The sequence below is a fragment of the Notothenia coriiceps genome, unplaced genomic scaffold (genome assembly GCF_000735185.1).
Source record: "Notothenia coriiceps isolate Sejong01 unplaced genomic scaffold, NC01 NC01_scaffold00012621, whole genome shotgun sequence".
NCBI classification, from domain to species: domain Eukaryota; kingdom Metazoa; phylum Chordata; class Actinopteri; order Perciformes; family Nototheniidae; genus Notothenia; species Notothenia coriiceps.
In genome coordinates, this window is record NW_011345322.1 from 12,161 (window position 1) to 31,666 (window position 19,506).

Genomic DNA, 19,506 nt, shown 5'->3' on the forward strand with positions numbered 1-19,506 from the left:
GAGAGAGAGAGAGAGAGAGAGAGAGAGAGGGGCAAACAGAGTGAGACCGTGCATCCACAATGAGACGGCTAATTTTGAAGACGTGATTTATGTTTACCGCACAGAAACACTTAAACAAGAAAATAGTGGATAAATCAACCTTTCTTTGTTCTATACAACAACACCGTGCATCACAGTCAAACTCTGGTATTGAGGCTGAGCTAGTTTTACTCTTCTTAGTTCCCTTCTGCTTTCTGTAATCAGCTTTTCTTCAATTTATATATGGACTCATGATTTATTTGCCCTTCATTTACATATTTTTCTGTTTCTGTACATCTGAATTACCATGAACAAGTGCTTTAACGGTCATTAAGATTCCTTTCAAACCATGCAAACGCATTGCTGCATCGAGTCAGTCAATCACTTTATGAGGAGTTTTGCAATATAAAAACAAAGACATGAGCCACCGTATTGCAGTGGTCCTTCACTAAGATGAACATAAAACACTTTAGTTTACTTAAAGTTGATCCATTCTTAACAAAAAGTACCAAATGTGTATTCCACCAATGAAAATAGAAAACAACTGTTGAGATAATTTTACTAAATTAAACTAAAAGTTATTTTTGTTTTCGGTTTTCAAATGTATGTCTTCTGTAGGGATATGTCTGTGCTTGGGAGTGCAACAATCAGAGTAAAGAAGTTAAATTGTATTGATGGACTGTCTTACAAATTGTTGACAATAAGAACTATTGTTTTCCTTTGTCCTTACTACCACACAAATCTTAACCAAGCTTATGCCATAAGGCCAAAAAAGAAATACAATATGGCATTTTCAGCTTGATCAACTATCTAAAAAACATGGCCTTAAACTCTTAATTATAATTGTCATATATTAGAAAATGTTGTCATTTGCACATTTCCGCAGGGGTCAGTGTGGACCTCTGGAGAGACTTAAATTACGCAATAAAAAGTATGAGAATAAAAGAAACCACCTGTGAGCGCGTTCGAAGTGTATGCAGGACTTTAGTGTGGATGAAGGGTCAGATCATATGTTGTTGGCTTAATTTGGACATACTAAAATACAAAGATGCAAGACAGGCGCATACCCTATAGAAGAGTGCAGTCATACAGAGAGCCTGAAAGAGTGTGAAGCCCAAACTGAACAAGCGTGGTTACTTCAATCCAATCTGATTAGCGTGTGTCAGTCAAATTCAAATTGACTAGCAGATGAGGTCCTCCATCAGATGGTTTCCTCAGTTAGTTTAAGCCATGGAAAAGCTGCCAATGTGTCAATTCCAATCATGTGCAGAATTCAATCATTACACGCTCTGTTACTCATGTGTCCATCATTTATTATTGCGCATTAAACCCTTCAGTGTTCTGCTAGTAAAATATGAGTCCTCCCCTCACTCCCTCCCAATCTCTCCGTGTTGGCCTTGCTCTCTCTCCCTTTCCCTTTGTCCGTCAATCTGAAAAGAAAAAAAACAACACAGTTGAATCTCCAAGTAGCTCATGCATATCCAGAGTGTGTGACTGTGTGTATGCTTTGTGTACATCATTTGTAAATCCATGCATGTACCTATGCTTCACATAGTCCCTTTGGTTGTGTAAACACTCCAACATAGATAATGTGAGAGAAGTAAGTGCCAGTGATACATGACTAGCAGAGCATAACATTAACTGTCACATCCAATAGATCTAGCGACTGCAGGCAGAATGAGAAAGTGTGTGTGTGTGTGTGTGTGTGTGTGTGTGTGTGTGTGTGTGTGTGTGTGTGTGTGTGTGTGTGTGTGTGTGTGTGTGTGTGTGTGTGTGTGTGTGTGTGTGTACCGTTGCAAGAGAAGTAGATAATGTTGATGTCCAATATATGTGTGTATTTTGAAGGATTGTGAATACAAATGTGTGCAACTGTGTGTGAGTGTGTCTGTCAGACGAGTGCAGAAAGTGGGAAGCAGCTGTTTCATGCTCGGGGTAACAACAAGAGGGAAAAACCTTCTGTCCTGGTTGTCATGGCAGCAAAAAAACAAACAGCCCCATTTGGTACCAATTGGTAATAAAAGTCGTTGATAGATGGAGGAGAGTGAGAGATGGAGGCTCTGTTTTTTTAAGATTGTGTGTGTGAGTGAAATCTTGTTCAATAAGTGTCCTGAGGACAGGCTGAGAGGATATCGAGCTTCAAAAAAGATGAAGCTTATCGGTCTTTTGTTCAGTGGGAAAACATGCAACGATCATAAAATATGTCTTTGTGCTGAAGCTTATTTGAAATCTCTGTTATATTGCCGGTGACCTGTGGTTGCCCTGCTGCCTCAGGTTGATTGTCTACTTTCTTCAAATGAGTTCAATGAAACCTCACAGAGTACCAACTGTAACTGTACTGAAGCTTAACCTTCATATATTGCCGTTGAAGTAAGGCAATGACCAAGGGTTACTTTAGCTTGCATATACAGTTCATTTTTCAAACGTTTACCATACAGCAAATACATTTAGGCCTATCTGGTATTGATCTTGTGAAGTAATCTTGTAGAGAAAAACCTTTTCATGTTTTGTATTAAATATAAAATATAACTGTTTTCTACTTTTCTTTCCCTCAGTGAATTTTGACCACTTCCAGATCCTGAGAGCAATAGGAAAAGGAAGCTTTGGAAAAGTAAGTCTATGTCTTGATACATATATGAAACATATATTTATTAATGTCCCAAGGGGAAGCTAGTTTAGTAAGCTATGTGCAAAGACAGATGAAGCACATACAACAGCACACTACTAGTACTGACACACAAACAAACACACATTCAAGGAGAACATAATTCATGCCGTAGTATTTCTCAGGAGAGCCTGCCAGTTCAATAAGCTCAAACATATAACAATATGTGAAAAAAACATCCAATATAAAAGACCAGTCCCTAGACGAATAAATATGCAATACGTATACAATGTTGCCTTAAAAACATATTCAATCTTGTGTACTGTATATTAAATATCACAATCCTCACGTGATTCTAGGGGCAACTCTTTTTTGTTTCATCACACATTCATTTGCCTATTTTCTATATTACTCAGTTAGTCTTTGATATCGTCAAATACATTGTTTTTTCTGAACAATATTCCAAAATCTTAAGATGTTGAATTTACAGTTAAATTAGACAATAAGCTGCATATGTTCACAACGTTGAAGCTGTAGGCAGGGGAAATCAAGAATTATCGCTTGAAAAATGATATAGTGTAAACTAAGTGTATAACGGGCAACATATTGTCAGTATAATACCAACATAGTTGAGTATAGCCTTCCAGTTTCATTTCCTTCAGACCAACCAACAGCTTTGCAGAAACACATCTGAGTCGATTACTGTGTCCTCTTGCTCTTACTGTAAGTCATAAAGTGCAGAGCAGGTCACAGCCGCACTTATAGTAAGCACATATAGCGATGCACACTCACATGCACACAGTCCCACAAAGCATCCACACTCCAACAACAGATAAGCAGTCTAATCACAGAGGATGGAAAGCTGTTCAATGGGAGGAGTGATGTGATCAGGGTTTGGCTGATTAACTGTGCCAGAAGCTCCACAGATCATTCCCTTAGATAGCAGTAATCACTGGCTTATTGACACGTGTAGCAGACAAACACTAGGACAATACATATGGGGAAAAACTCCTTTGCATATTACAAATAGTGTCCATTCTTAGACACATTGTTAAAAGGGTTGAAATGTCATGCATTAACAGCTAATACTGCACCAGGTGTTATGTTCTCCGTTTTGCTGCGTCACATAAGTACTGCAATGTATTTCCACCGACTTAAATACACTGAAAGTGCTGTTGGAAAGCATTTTATGCAAGAAAGCAAGCAAGAGTTTATTTTTATTTCCAGGTGGAAGCACAATTTGCTGTGATACTTGTGAGCAACTGCAGCCTCAAACACTATTTAAAAAGTTAAATTATGTAACATTGGACAATCTAACACGATACAAAAGATATTAAAGACATATGCAGGTTGAAACCATTAACAAAATGTAATTTATTATTATAATTCATTATTTTTCATTCGGTTTATAAACAGGAGGTTAGAGATGTGTCAGATGGGAGTAGAGTGAGACATTTTGAAATTACATTTTTAATACAATACATTTGTATCGAAGAGAAATGTCTATGTAGCAATACTGTTAGTGAGGACTGCAGTCTTTACTGTATGAATGGATGTTTGCAGAAAGCAAAGTATGTGTCACCTTGAGCAGCCTTGAAAGTACTGAAGCCTTAGACTAACATATACAGGCAGAACACGAACAAATGATTCCAACCATGTTGAGCACAGGCGTGAATTAATGGACCCCTTTGTGATCTTATCATCAGGTCTGCATTGTGCAGAAGAAGGACACAAAGAAGATGTACGCCATGAAGTACATGAACAAGCTGAAATGTGTGGAGCGGAATGAAGTGAGGAACGTCTTGAAAGAGCTGCAGATAATGCAGAACCTTGAGCACCCTTTTTTGGTCAACTTTTGGTAAGTCAATGTGCTTAAGTGAATATGTGAATGTGGGGTTGTCTATCAATTCATGGGGACATACCATTTAGCGCTTGTGCTGTGACATTTGGGTATTTGGAGTGCGTACTAACCAACATAAACTGCAGAAAATACAAACCCCTTCCTATGTCGTATGCAGGCTCAGTGGATTAATACCAGCCCCTATCTGAGTATCTCCACCTATAGCATGAGAACGACCGATGCAAAGGTGTACCATGTTTTTTCTCGCAAGCCAATCAGAGCAGACTGGGGCTTATCATGAGGTGTCCCCTTTGGGTCTGTGAGTTTTTTTTGTTAATGACAAATAACCCTAAATCCTTCCTTATTTAGTGTTTAAGAAATAACTCTAGCTTATTTTTGTATTCAAACTGACATCCACTGAGTGACTTTGACAGAATAAGCCTCTCAATCCCTTGAATATGAATATAAAAAGCAGCTGTGTAACATTTTAAGCACACTAGAAATGGTTTCCACTTCAGCAGATTTGCCGTCACAAAGGCTTGTATACACTGGTTATTACCATCAGCCGTAGCAGCCACTTGAATGATTTTGTAGTTCATTTTTTGTCAACCACATGATTTTTATAGTGACCATGGACCATGCTGTGTCCATAAAACATGTGAATGCACAGACACATAGAGAGACCATGTGCTGTTAAAGAAAGCTCTGGATTGGGTTTCTGGATGCATTCAGAAAGGTGTATTTGCCCACTCTCAAGCCTCTGCGTCATCATCTCACTCTTTGAAGTTGCTAAAAGGGAAGTGTAGTTTGTTCACTGATCCAAGCTCCACTTTTATGGGCCCAACTCTCCTCTCTCGGCATCTTCTTGTTCGCCTCAGTGCATTTGAGGGCCGAGGACGTCTTAGCCTCAACACTGTACAAGCTTATTTAAAAAGCAAGTGCTAATCTAAGATGACTCATCAGGTATTTAACAAACTCATTCATCATAATTTGAAAGCCTGAGCCTATTTAGCACCAGGAAACGTACTTTTGAGATCCCTGATAAGTATGGCTTGTTAAGTTTCAGTCTGAAAGGCGTCATTAATTCTTCATAAGCACTCCCACTCTGCAACGTTTGAGAGGAAGCGGTTTTCTTTCTGTCAAGCAGAGAGGCAGAGAGGAGGGAATGTCTATGCAAGGACGACACAGAAACTTCCAAAGACGTAGTCTTTTTTTTTGTGTTTTATTAGTATTATATGTAATTCCTTTTTTTTCTTTACAGGTTAACTTCTTGCCCATTTTGGTTCAGGCAGCTCCCTGTAAAAATAATCTGCAAATGTGAACAACTAAAAGAGATTATATTCATTGGATAGGATTTTCCAACCCATCCAACCTTTGTCTTCTGTCCCACTTTTCTGTCCTCTATTCATCTACTTCCCTTTTCTTCCATTTCCATTTAATATCTTTTTGAAAGCTTTGTTTTATAACTAATTTGGGGGAAACAAAACTCTTGCCACAGTAGGAATGAATTAGAGAAGACAAACAGTGAGAGGAAGAGAAAGGACAGCGAGTCGCAGGAAAAGGGAAAACAGGCACAGAGCAGAGAGGGAAAACCACTGAAGAGGTGAACAGAGGATAGAGAGATGTGTAGTGTACGGGCTCATCAGACAAACAATGCCAGCGCTTGCTTTCTTGCTTGATTGCATGCTGTGTTGGACAAAAAAAAATTGTTGGAAGTTAATGCTTTTGGCAGCGTAAATCCCCCTGGGTGGAGGTGATTTCCTCCAGAGATGTGCTTGGGTCAGCGCTGTGTCCCTCTCTCTTTCTGTCTCTCTTACTGTGTTGACTTGGCATAAGTTATGATTGAACCGAGGTAAGCATTCAAGGTCAGCCGATTACCCGCAGGCATATGGACATCACTGAGCCACCTGCATGCAGGAAACCAGCCTTTGTTTTTCTTCTTCTGTCACTCTCCTCCTCTGTCCTCTTTTCTTTCACCTCTTCCTCTCCTCTCTCACCACCTGCTTCTCTTCCTTTGCTCTCCTCTTGCTGTCAATGCTACTGGGCATGACCTCAGGTGTCTGTGCTCTGCGTGCAGCCAGGCAACTTCACACTTTGAAGACAGGAGCAGAACACATAAAAATAAGTTCTAAACAAGTCATTGTCCCTCCAAACTATTTAGCCTGATATTAAACGTCCCCTATTATACTGTTTTTCATCAATATATTATAGCTCTCAGATATATACAAAGCCAAGTGTTTGGCTCAAAATACCAAACAGATTATGCATTGTAGCATCCCATAATCCCCTCTGTTTCAGCCCTGTTTCAAAAGTGCTGATTCTGGGTCTGTTACTTTAGATGAAAATAAGGAGCCCCTCCCCACGCCCCTCTGAAAGATATTTGGTGACAAAGAACACAATGGTGCTCTAGGAGGAGATTCAGGTGATAAGGTGGGCGGGGGTTACCTTGGTTGGTTATTGGCTAATGGTTACACAAGTCAAAAAATCGTTATGACATCATAAAGTGGCCAAAATCTGATCAGCTAATTTTCAGAAAGGTTTTTATATAAATGGATCAGCGAATATTTTTTTCCTGAAACTTTCAGAATCTCTTTGCACAGAGGGGACACATGTTTATGTATAAAAGACATGAAAAAGTGGATTTTGCATAATAGGTGACCTTTAAGTGTTGATTTTGAAGAATCTTAACATCCCGCATTGTGGTCCGGTCAGTGTATTGTTGTGCCAGCAGTGGGAGGGCAGACGGTTGTGCCTGCACTGCACTACAGTATGTCCCACTCTGTAAGAGGAGCCTTTACTGGCACTGCCAGAGACAGACACAGACAGGGAGAGATTACCAGCATCAGATGCTGCTGTTTCCAGCTTTCAGTCTTGCTGCCTCTTTATCTGCAGATTTTGCAGGTGATTTGTTTGTTTGCAGTAGGGAATGTCACAGAGGAAGAACTTCTTGAAACTATGCTTGTGGAAAAGTTGGGGGAAAATAGAGGCAAACAACATCTTTGTGTACAGCATGTGTGTCCTTCATTTAGTAACCAAGAAAACACAAGACAAGTGTTGGAATTTCAAAATTCTAAGATTCTAGGATTAAGAATAAATAAATAACTTAGTTATAAATATCATTGCCAATTTTTATTTTATTATGGTTAATAATTCACAAATGATCTGCCTTTTAACAGTGTACAATTCACTTAATTCCAGCCCATCAGCCATGTCTAACCTCTGTGAAAAGTAATGCCATGATGCAACATGCTTTTATAAGTCATTTCATAACTGTCAAAGGGAAAAGAAGAACATTAACAAAAGTCTGAGTTACTGTGGAGTACAAGCTTCACTTGCTTTAGGGAGTCCCTCTTTTTTGTTAAGTTATTATGCAATCTCACTAATGCAGTCCATTTCTATGCAGAGCAAGACATCATTCAACGTTACACTAGATAGATAGATTGATGGCTTTTATTGCACCACAAAGGGAAGTTTACTTCTCTCAGGTCAGTACTAACAGACAATACATGTTACATATGAATCCCCATTCAAACAAAAATAACGTATGTCTCACAAAGGCAATGATTTTCTAAAGAAACCAAGAGAAGAAATCCTCCAAGCATTCTGACATAAAAGATCTAGTTCACCTTATGTGTCGTATTGCACTGGCATTATAGTGTTCTAAAATATAGGGTATCTTTAGAATGAATGGCATAAGATAAACTAAGGTTGATCCCAGAGCCCATATTACAAGTTAGTAACTAAGATGTTATTGTATATAAGGTACAAACTCTATCCCTGTGTTTATACAAATGTGCACTACAGTCCCATTATACTTTAAATGCTGCAGCCATTGCTGAACACCAGAAAGCATCATGTCAGCATGTCAAGTATTTGGATTTATGTCAAGGTGACTTGGGGAAATTTGAGATCCTACAATCAGTTGGGTTAGGAACAAAAAGTAATTGTTGGTTAACTATGTGTGGATTTTAAGTACATATTTTACAGGTGATAATTAACTTTATGAGCTTTCAGTAAGAGATGAGTGTCTGTAATTTGGCATTGCTGCGTCTGTGTGTGTGTATTCTCGTGGAGCATTAGACACAGACTGATGGGAGCTGTCACTCAAAGGAGGATGTGGGAGATGGGTTGGAGGAAGGACGGAGGGCTGTCGGCATCGATCCAGCATGTCACAGTCTGAGAGGCTGGCCGGCTGTGTCGGTTTCAGCATGGGGCTTTAATCCGAGTGTGTGTGTGGAAATGTGTGTGTGGGCTCATGTATGAATAGTATTTCTACTCAGTGAATTTGCGATACATTGTGTATAACAACATATTCGTGACTAGTCATTTATTGGTGTGGATTCATGTAGTCATTCATTGCATAGATGGTAGCACAATCACTATAGTTAACATTAAGGAGGTTTGTTTCATTTATTATATAAAAGGTATTTAGGTTATGGGTTATGGGTAACTGAGCGGGAAAAACAAGTCCTTATTTAGGAGAACAATATCATTACACTCATTTAAGGCTGGGTAATATGCCAATTTTGATCAGACTATATATTATTGTAGATTCTATATCTTTTTATTTCACATTTCTTTAAGAAAGAAATACACTATAATTGACAAGTAGGTTTCAGTATTGCAATTAAAAGTGAAGATTTACACACATTGTAAAAGACAGAATACCTGTCTTTCTGGATTTAAATACAGTACTCTAGTTTAAAAAAGTTTATAATTATGTTTTTATCATGTATACAAATACTAGTTGTAGGTTAAGTATTATTTCAATTACCAGTGTGTCCACACATGTATGTTCTGTTACCTTTGAAAGGGAGAAGGAAATGTTAACAAAAGCTGCTGAGACCAAGTGGTTTCTGGAGACTTCCATTACTGAAGTGGCCTGGGGCCTGAGCCTCTAAAAGCTCCATGCAGGATGCTCTCCCAACAGACTGACTGCCTGGAAGCAACCAAGAGGTCACATTGAAATGCATGTGTGGCGCAGCAGATATAGACGGAAGGAGACAGAAGGAGAGATCGGACAAAAGAGGACAAGAGAGACAGAGAGAAAAGACGAGAGAGAACAAGCAAGGTAAAGAAAAAACAGATGCCAGCGAGGCTAATAAAAGTCTGCACCAACATAATGTACAGATGCTAATCTGCTGTTCTCTACACTCCACCGAAATGCTGGTGGAGGCAGCAGCTGCTAATGATGCTTGAGAGCATGTTCTGTCTCTGTCTTTTTCAAACCATTGCAATTGAAATAAAGACAGCTAAGTAGTGCTGTAGACAAAATTCAAACAGACAAAAACACTCACTGGTTGGCTGATTTTTCCCACTTCATACTTACTTATCTGTTTCCAAGACTGCTCACTGCTCCATCTCGGTCTACACAGGATGCATTCAGGCACAGTATTCAAGATGAAACAGGCTCTTTTAAATCACATTAGTCATACACAAATACAATATGTTGTCATATTAACGATAACTTGGTTAACTTCTGTGACCCAGTGCCGCCCTGTGACGAACAACCTTAATGGGTACCGTGTCTAATTCATTTTGACAGCAGTGGCAGCACGCCACTTAATTCATATTCAAACAACTTCTAAATACTGCGTCGACATATCAGAGTGAGAGAGAGGGAGAGACAGAAAGAGAGAGGAAGCATGCTTACTTGTTTTGAGAAGAAATAGGGGTTGGATTGAGCAATTTACAATATAATAGATTGGGTATATTGCTTAAGGAGCATAGAACAGATAGCTGAATAAGCAGTAGGTCCATCAGTCCCCAGGGGGATGATGTTGATTTGCAGCTATAATATCAAACATACAGTATGTATAGCACAATAAATGATTAATAAGTGCAATAATGTGCACTTTGGTAGATAGTTAGATGCAGGAGCAGTTACAACAAAATTACTACTATGTTTTATAGATATATGTGTTCTATCTATATGTATTTCTGCTTGTGTGTAGGAGTATGTCAATATGTACATTAAATATGGGACTTTCTAAGACTCAAATGCCAGCAGATCTCAATCAAAACAAAGCTGGCTCATACAACAGGTAGTTAAGTGGAGATAGTATGCCTGGGTACTGTCAGGGTGCGTGGAAAAGGTGGAAAAGGTGGAAAAGGTAGGACCCAAATGCAGACTACAAAAAACGGAAAAAGGTCTTGAAACAAAAAGCGAGCTTTATTTAAAAGCTGGTTAACAAAACATGGCATAACTTGAAACGTTAACAGAAAACAACTACACAAAAACTGACCGTGAGAAACATGGAGGAAGGCCGGCGAGACAACCAAGAAGTGTGACATGAAGGGAGGACAAACAAACAATGAACCGACAGGGGAACACAGGAAGAGACAAGACTAAATACAGGGAGGGGTAATCAAGAAACAAGAAACAGCTGGGTAAAGGAGGGAGAAACACAAGGGCAACAGATGAACACAATCAGACAATTAGACAACACCAGGGAAACTAACGACAGGGAGGAAAACACAGGGAGAAGGACCAGACAATAACCCAGGAGGAAAACATGAAACAGGGAGAACAGAACAGCAAAATAAACCCAAACCTAGACATACAAAACTAAAAACGTGACATAACATAAAAATCGTGACAGGTACACGTGTGTGTGACTGTGTGTATTCACATTATCAGAGTTTACTGTATGTGCCACCACGGCAGGCTGTAGACCCTCTGTAAGGGGGCTTTTTAAGCAGGAACTATGTGAGAGTTTACGGTGAATATCTAGTATGAATGAATACTGAATAATAATGAAGAATGAATGAAGAATGAAGAATGAATGAACATAATGAAGTATGAAGTATGAATCTAGTTTTCTCAGAGGACAGAACTAGTCCCCCCCAAAAATGGCAGCCAGCTTCCGATGGGACAGAAAACACGGAAGCTTCAGTCGAGCATGAGAGCTGGTTTTCTACTCAATTTAACTGGTTTCACGCAGGGCTCATGTGTGCTATTGACTTGATGGACCTGCTGTCCCTCTTTTACACTGAGCAGAAGTAGTATGTATTATAAAGTAATACATTGCTTTTTCAGATTATTAGCAATATTTCCTTTAAATTACAGTAAGTGTACTAGTAGCTCACCTGGTAAAACGGGCTCCTTTGTAGTAGGGCATAAAAATTATTGCAGTTGCCAGATGTCGAATCACATCTCCCCTTTCCCTTTTCTCTCCTATAAAAGGCAAGAAAAAATAAATAAGTTGATTTATCTATAGACCTGAATATTGGTTGTCAGCAGATACTCATAAGGCTTTTTTCGGCCTCCTTTAAGCGGATATCTAATAATAAATACATACCTACTTAAAACAAAACAAAAGGCATTAATGATAAAAGGAGAAATTAAGTTAAACCTCACAAACAATAATAAATCTAGATAGAGTCATTGAACTCATTAAAATAGCAAAAAGTGTCCCATTGTATACATTAAATAATGTAGCAACTACGAGATGGCAGTTTTCTGAGAAAGAAGCCAAGGTTGTCTACCAGGAAAAAGAGCAATTACAGTTCAGTCTGTGCCCCCTAAATGTTTGTGACAGCAGCTTCTTGGCTTTTTTACCACGTTAACTACTTCTGCTGGGCTCGTGTGTGTTTGTGAGTGTGAGTGCAAATGTGAGTGTAAGTGTGTGTGCGTGTTTGTGTGTGTGTGTGTGCGCGTGCGTATGTGCGTGTGTGTGTTAATCCAATGATTAATAGACAGAGTTAAATGGACTCCATCTAGCAAACACACACTGCTGTCTAGCTCTCACTCAACTAAGAAGCTTGTTTCTCTTGCCTTGGTTTACAGTTTTTAACCAGGCTTTGGTCTATGAATATTTGACAAACATTCAGTTTTGCTTTTAAAAAATACATATTTTTCAGATTTTTACATCCTATATATAACACTACTGCCCTTAATGTTTACTTTCTTATATTCAGGCTTATCACCGTACATTTATTTAAACGTTTTCTCTTTTATGGCTATTATGTGTATAGCTTAATGACCAATATTTAATGTCATGTAATGTGTGTTGGTGTTCGGATCAGGGGGTCACAGGTTCAAACCCCACTGCAGTCAGCATGTCGTTGTGTCCCTGGCAAGACACTTCACCCCAAATTGCTCCTGTGGGGATTGCCCACAGTATTGAGTATGTAAGTCGCTTTGGATAAAAGCATCTAACTAGTAACTATGTAATATCCAGACTCAAAGAGGAATCCCTGCATTGTGTTACAGAACCAGAGCAGGCCCATCGTTAATAATCTGAATGTTGTGGCCATCCATGAACTCAGTCAGAACTGTGTTACTCACAAACACTACAAATCCTGCATCAAAGTGAAGCAATGCTGTGATATCTAAGTGAATGTGATTTTAATATGATCTCTGCTTGATCTGAGCTTCCTCTCTGCATGCCAGACTCAAGTGTCACATCATTTTCAACACATACTCTCTCGCTCTCACATGCACAGATTGATCCACTTTGTTGCTTTGGTTTTTTCACCCTCACATCTTATTGTTACTATGCAAGGACAAGTACTCGAAGTGGTTACCTGTTATAAATACATAGGTATCTGGCTTGAATATTGTCTTACTTTTAAACTTCAGGTCATTAATCTGCTTAAAAAGCTGAGGGTTAGACTAGGCTTCTTTTTTAGAAACAAGTCCTGTTTCTAATTTGAAGCCAGGAAAAGGCTAGTCACTATGACCTTTTGACCTGTGCTGGACTATGGTGATTTGATCTATATGAATGCACCTGCCCATTGTCTAGAAAAGTTAGATGCCGCCTATCACAGTGCTCTGAGATTTGTTACTAACTGTAAAGCACTTACTCATCACTGTACCCTGTATGCCAGGGCAGGTCTGCCTTCACTAACTGTACGGAGACTCAGTCATTGGTACATGTTCATTTACAAAGCCATGTTGGGTAAACTACCTTTTTATATCTGCTCTCTGATCTGTCGACGAATTGAAAGTACTTATTGCCTGAGATCTCATGATGTTGTTTTATTAAATGTGCCAAGTGCTAGGACTGTCTTAGGGAAGAAAGCTTTTAGTTGTGCAGCTCCACTAAATTGGAACAGTCTGCAAACATGTTTAAAACTGAGCACTTTGGTTCCCCTGCATCATTTTAAAACTCGGCTGGGTGACATGCTGTTTGATACTCATGGTACCTGTCACTGTAAATAGAGTTTGTAAACTGTACCCTGTACATTATATTGTATGTCATCCTTATTGTTGTTCTGTTGTTTGTATGTTACATGTGTAACTAATGTCCGGCAGGTCACCCTTGAAAAAGACATCTTTTGATCTCAAGGGGCTTTCACCTGGTTAAATAAAGGCTACAAACATCTAAAGTGTGCAAAGTCTTGATGGACTCCCCTTGAAAGTTCCTTCTTTTAAGCATATGTAATGTTGTCTTCTTACTAAGAGGCTCTAGATTACTTTTTTGCTGATTGATGGGAAACAGCATGTAACATTTAGAATAGGTTTTGGGAGAAAAAAATTGAAATATGGCTTTAACTGATTCTAAACCAATCATATCACATACTTAAATATTTTGTAATCCATCTCACATTGACTGATTTACTTTTTATTTTGTCCTTCGCTTTTAAATAGATGTTTTATTGATAACAGCAAAGCCCATAAAGGTTATATAAACATTATATGCTGTTTTTCACAATTAAATAAATGAGTAAATTGATTACAGCAAAGCCCAAAACGTTACAGACGTTAGCCACAACTTGTGAATACTGGGTTATATATGCATTCCCTATAGATCTCTTTAGGGTACATTAAAACGTACATGTTATATAACAGATTCTGACTTAGCTGGTCATTAGCTTTGGACTGTAACTATTCTCAGAACACACTTTAAGTTCTACACAGAACAACACAAATCTAATTATCATTCCATTATGGTATCAAACACATTATAAACTTTTGCTAAAAACTTGGGGAACGTTGGTGTTTGCAGGCGTGGCTAAGACAGTTCTGCTCGTCTGAGTGATTGATAGCAGCTGGTCGCATCCATTCAGCTGTACTATATTACACACTTTAAGTGAGAATTGCCGGCCTCTTCTCATTCCTTTTGTTCCCTAAAAATTATATTCATTAGTAGAAAGCTATGCGGATTGTGCATCTGTGTTTAGACTCATTCATATTCCAGATGTCATATTAGTATTTGCCATATTTTAGAATAATACATCATAATACTTAATGCATGTTCTAACTGAAACCAAGCAGAAAGGGGAGGAGGACAGTGATGCATGCGTATGTACCTCTCCATGCACCTCTTTGTGATTTTGCTAAATGTGCTTGTGTATTTTCAGGACGGATATCTAGTCTTTCCACACTCTGAGGCCACTGGCAATTAGATGTTAAGTGGTCTCAGCATTATCTGAGCCTTAGCAGACAGTTTTGAGTCAGCTCAATCAATCCCCATCCATCCATTGCAGAAAAAGCACCACCTCCAGTTTATTGGAGAAGGGCCCCTAGGAGGAGAGTTCACCAACGTGGCAAAAAACTACCCTTGGTCACTGAGCACTGAGTTTGAGCCAAGATAATGGTCCTTTCAGGGACGTATCTGCAAGTGGAAACCCCAATGGAGTCTGTGGTGACAAAACTGCAAACTCTCAAAGTGTTCAGTGAAATTGTAGCCCATCAGGAACATGATGAAGGATTTGAGAGCGGTGGTAGTGTAGTATTTTATGGAATATCAGAAATTGCTAGAGATGTCCCGATCCGATCACGTGATCGGGGATCGGAGCCGATCACGTGATTTTCCAAAGATCGGAATCGGGAGAAAAAAATCGGGGATCGGGATTTTTTTTTAATTAATCTTTTTAAATATATATTTTTTTTATTCAATGTTACAAAACAAAAATGACCATGTTCAAGTCTTAAAGTCATCCTGAGGCCTTAGTTTTGGTTTCAAATGACACAACATCATGTATGTGTTGCTTCTTTGGGGCTTTTTTTCATAGACTTGGTTTGGAGTGGGCAGGGCGCAGTGTCTAATTGTAGCAGTAAGCTAACGAGTACTCATAAGCTTTATTTTGTTTTGATGCTGCACAACTGAACTGATCCAATGCTGCTGTGAAAAAAAGAAGCTATATCCATGTTGGATAGAATATCCAAATTAAATAAAAAAATAACCTTAAGGGACAACTTGAACGCTTTTTTTCTTTTTTTTCTCTTAATGCATTGCATAAAGATCGGATCGGGAAAAATCGGTATCGGCAAATTGTCAAAATAAAATGATCGGAATCGGATCGGGAGCAAAAAAAGGTGATCGGGACATCCCTAGAAATTGCCGACGCTGTTTTGCACACAGGGCAATGTTGTTGGCAAGCCAGGAAATGTTGGTTGCTGGCTGCAATTATATATAATATTCTTTTTGCATTAATTAGTTCCTTGTGGGAGGGAAACTAATTAGCTCATCGTTTAGAGGGGAAGAAAAAAAAGTGTGGCCCCAGTGGGACGCTCAGCACGTTAAAATCAATAGAGATTTGTGCAACAGCTCATCAAATGGCAAAGCAGGGGGCCACATGCTGATAAAGGCTTGCTGTGGATGACAGTAATGGATGGACGGATTTATAGATGGATGACCACAAGTAGCAAGACTGAGGAATATTTAACTAATACTATGTACGGTCACCCTTACTAAAAACTAAACAAGAAAATATGAAGAAGTACAGACCATCAGGCAAAAGCGTCACGCTAGCCGATGTGCTAAATCTGTCTGGGTGCGAAAAGTGGTGGGGGGGGGAAGCCCCTTCTTCTACTGTCAATGCCTTTGCGTGGACCAAGTCTATCTATCTTTGCTCAGCCTTCATTTTTAATCTCGACTTTCAAAGTTTGTAATGCCAAATCTTGTTCCTGGTGTGTAAAGGGGGGTAGCCATTGAGTTGAGAATAAAAAACGTTTTAAAATGTATGACATTTTATGCATAAATAGAGGAAGTGCCATTTTGTGTGACTTTGACACTTTTCTTCCAGCAGAGAGCAAAGCAGTTCAGTGTTGCCAGCTAAATCTTTACAGCACACACTAACATAAGGGAAATGTAATATATGTAATGGCCTGCTTTAATGAAATGGCAAGACACTCACCAGTCTGATGGGAAAACCTGTTAACTCTCAGTAGAGATAGGAGCAGGGCAGCAAGCCATCTGAGCAGACAATGTTGCTGAGTGGATGTAAAATTGTGCTCAATATATGACCTCAAATATTTTCATACCGCCAAAGCTGATGGAATAGCAGAAGTATACATTTTCAATAACACAATCACTTCATGTAGTATTAAAAATAATAGCCAGGGTAGCCTGAATGCTAATGTAATCACAACAGAGATTATGTTTTCTGTGTCAACCTTATTTGCTGTAGAAAAAAATGAGCAACAAAACAAGGATTACATTATAATGATGATTGTGTCCTGAATATATTTAAAAAAACAAGTATTAGATTTAATTTAACTGTTACAAACAGTTTGGTAAGCAATTGATATTTTGTAGCTCAGTTTTGTTCTTCTTTTCTATATATTTGCCATTATTAATATTCATTTGTCAGCTATGTTACTGGTATTAAATGTGGGCTTTCTTCTTCTTTGAATAAATAATAAAACTAAACTAAAACATGCCCGAACACTATAAACAAATATTGTAATGTTTAAAAAGGAAAGGGGGAAAAAGACATCCTGTGAAATTGCATGTCCTTCTACTGTATGCTGTCAAAAATATGTTTAAACAGGAACACTGTAACCTTTCTCCCAGCCTCTTGTGTACAATGTATTTAAATAGATGTGTTACCTTATTAGCCTTAAAGACAGGATAATAAGAATTGACTCAGGCATTAGCAAACAAAGTGGCTCCCACCTGTATTATGAAAGAGTGTGACAAATCTATGTAAGTAAACAAGTATATGTCTTTCATTATTTCCCATTATTTTTGTGAGCAGTGTTATATTCATTTCCTTTTTAGAATTCTTCTCCCACTCCTATTGCATATACCTCTTTTCATTCAACCCCTCCTGGTATGCATCCTCATTTTGTAATCTCCTTTGTCTCCAACCGTCCTTGTCCTGGCGTCCCTCTGGACTTGTCACCTTTCACTCCTGACAGTCTGCTTTCCTCTGCAGGTATTCCTTCCAGGATGAGGAGGACATGTTTATGGTGGTGGACTTGCTCTTGGGAGGAGACCTGCGCTATCACCTCCAGCAGAACGTCCATTTCTCAGAGAGCACCGTCAAACTCTACATCTGTGAGCTGGCCCTGGCCCTGGGTTACCTCCGTACGAAGCGCATCATACACAGGTTAGATACTCAGTCTGTACAAAAAACATGAGAGGTATAGGCTTTTTACTGGTTGCCCGTAATATCTCTTTCTTATATAAATCATGTCCCACTTCTGCCTCTCTCCGTTGTTTTTCACCACCAAGTCTAAGTATTATCTTTCCCGGTGTACGTTTCTCCTTGGCTGTCCACTTCAATATTATTTTCTGAGATGACTGCTCCACCATTGAGCAGAAAGGTCTAGCAGTGTCGACATGAAGGTCACACCTGACACAACAGTTTACTATGAACTGCAGACTATGGCCATCATGAAATGCACTATTTATGTCCTGCTGCTTCGTCAATGCCTTATTTAATTTGTAAAATGCAGGTTAAGTGCTTTTTAGGCCGAAATATCTGCTGCTATGGCACAGCCAACAGTTCGCATGGCCAAGAAAGACATGGCTACAGCCCAATATTATTATTATTTTAAGTTGTTGAAGTGACTCAAAGGCAGTGGCGAGCCGTCAGGGCCCTCTAGGGGGGAGGGGGGGGGGGGGCCGTAGGTATAAAAGTCACGGCTCGCCACTGCTCAAAGGACATCCTGTTACAGCCAACAACGCTGCCAAAAGTACTTTAATCCTTACAGTGGTATCACATGACTCTTTCATAGAGGGACAATGCAGATAAGATAAACAGCTTGAAAAACAAGGTCTCAAACCACATTTTGTCTGATTGGCTTTTCCAAATACATTACAAATTCAAGTGTGTCATTGCAAACCATTCAAACTGAGGTCTTCAGTGTTGGTGGATGTACATGGGAACACATTTTGACCATGGAGTCAAGGAGTTGCATCTAGCATCCCATTTGTTGTTAAAGTGGAATATTTACCTCAGTCGCAAATAAGTCTTTCGATTTGTAACCTCTGTCCCATGACATGGCCATATCTACTGATCATAATTCCATTGTTGAGGTCTACTAGAATAGATTTACCTTGTTCAATGTTCCAAAATCACATTGGTTTCTCATACAGCATCTCTGTCTAGTATGTGTATTCACTCTCTGTCCTAAACGGCTTGTTGGAGCTCCTGCCCCCCCTCCCCCTCCCACTGTGCTCTGATTGGTCAGCTCGCCCAATCTGTTCTGATGAGTCCACCGCCGTTACAGCGGAAGATCAGAGATTATGTGTTACAATGGTGTTTGTTAGCAACCAGAAAATGACACCAGTAATGACAAACAGATGAGAATGCTGCGTGGGGTCTGGGTGCAGTGTGAGCTGTATTACTGGAGTCGTTTCCTGGTCACGTCACTATACCCAGGAAGAAAAAAATGGAAAAAGAAAAATCTCAAACGAGGCGTTCTGAGGCAGCATAGACAGGTATTTTCTGTGTTACGGCCTCTACACACGGCGGCGTGCGTTGCCGCTTCAACGCTTCTGCCCATTCAATTTGAATGGGGTGAACTGCATTGTGGGAGCAAAGCGTAGCTTCTCTCGTGGTGCTCGCTGCAAAAGTAGAGCAATGTTCTACTTTTGACGCCTCGACGGAGGCGTCAGCCGACTCATATGCCAGTCCAAGCTCTAGCCAACATCGAATCATATGCTAGTAAAAGCTCTAGCCAATCAAACCGCGTGCTTGTGTGTCTGGGGCGGGAGATTCATGTGATTGGTTGTTGGTCGAGTTTCAGCCCCCCCCGCCGGCAAGCGAAAACGCACGCCGCCGTGTGTAGGGGCTGTTAGAGTTTTACTCGCTACAGGGTGTACTTTGAGGGTTTGTGACTCTGCAGACCGTTTACATGCAGAAA

At 39.5% G+C, this 19,506-nt stretch overlaps 1 protein-coding gene across 1 annotated transcript in view; it reads left to right on the plus strand.

The window, feature by feature from the left end:
- The window catches only part of LOC104947536 (ribosomal protein S6 kinase alpha-4-like), a 38,007-nt gene that overhangs the window by 4,291 nt on the left and 14,210 nt on the right, over nucleotides 1-19,506 (plus strand). The window contains exons 3-5 of the mRNA XM_010773585.1: nucleotides 2,571-2,626; nucleotides 4,327-4,478; nucleotides 17,571-17,744. Of these exons, the coding sequence (XP_010771887.1) occupies nucleotides 2,571-2,626; nucleotides 4,327-4,478; nucleotides 17,571-17,744 (382 nt within the window). The remainder of the gene's footprint in view (nucleotides 1-2,570; nucleotides 2,627-4,326; nucleotides 4,479-17,570; nucleotides 17,745-19,506) is intronic.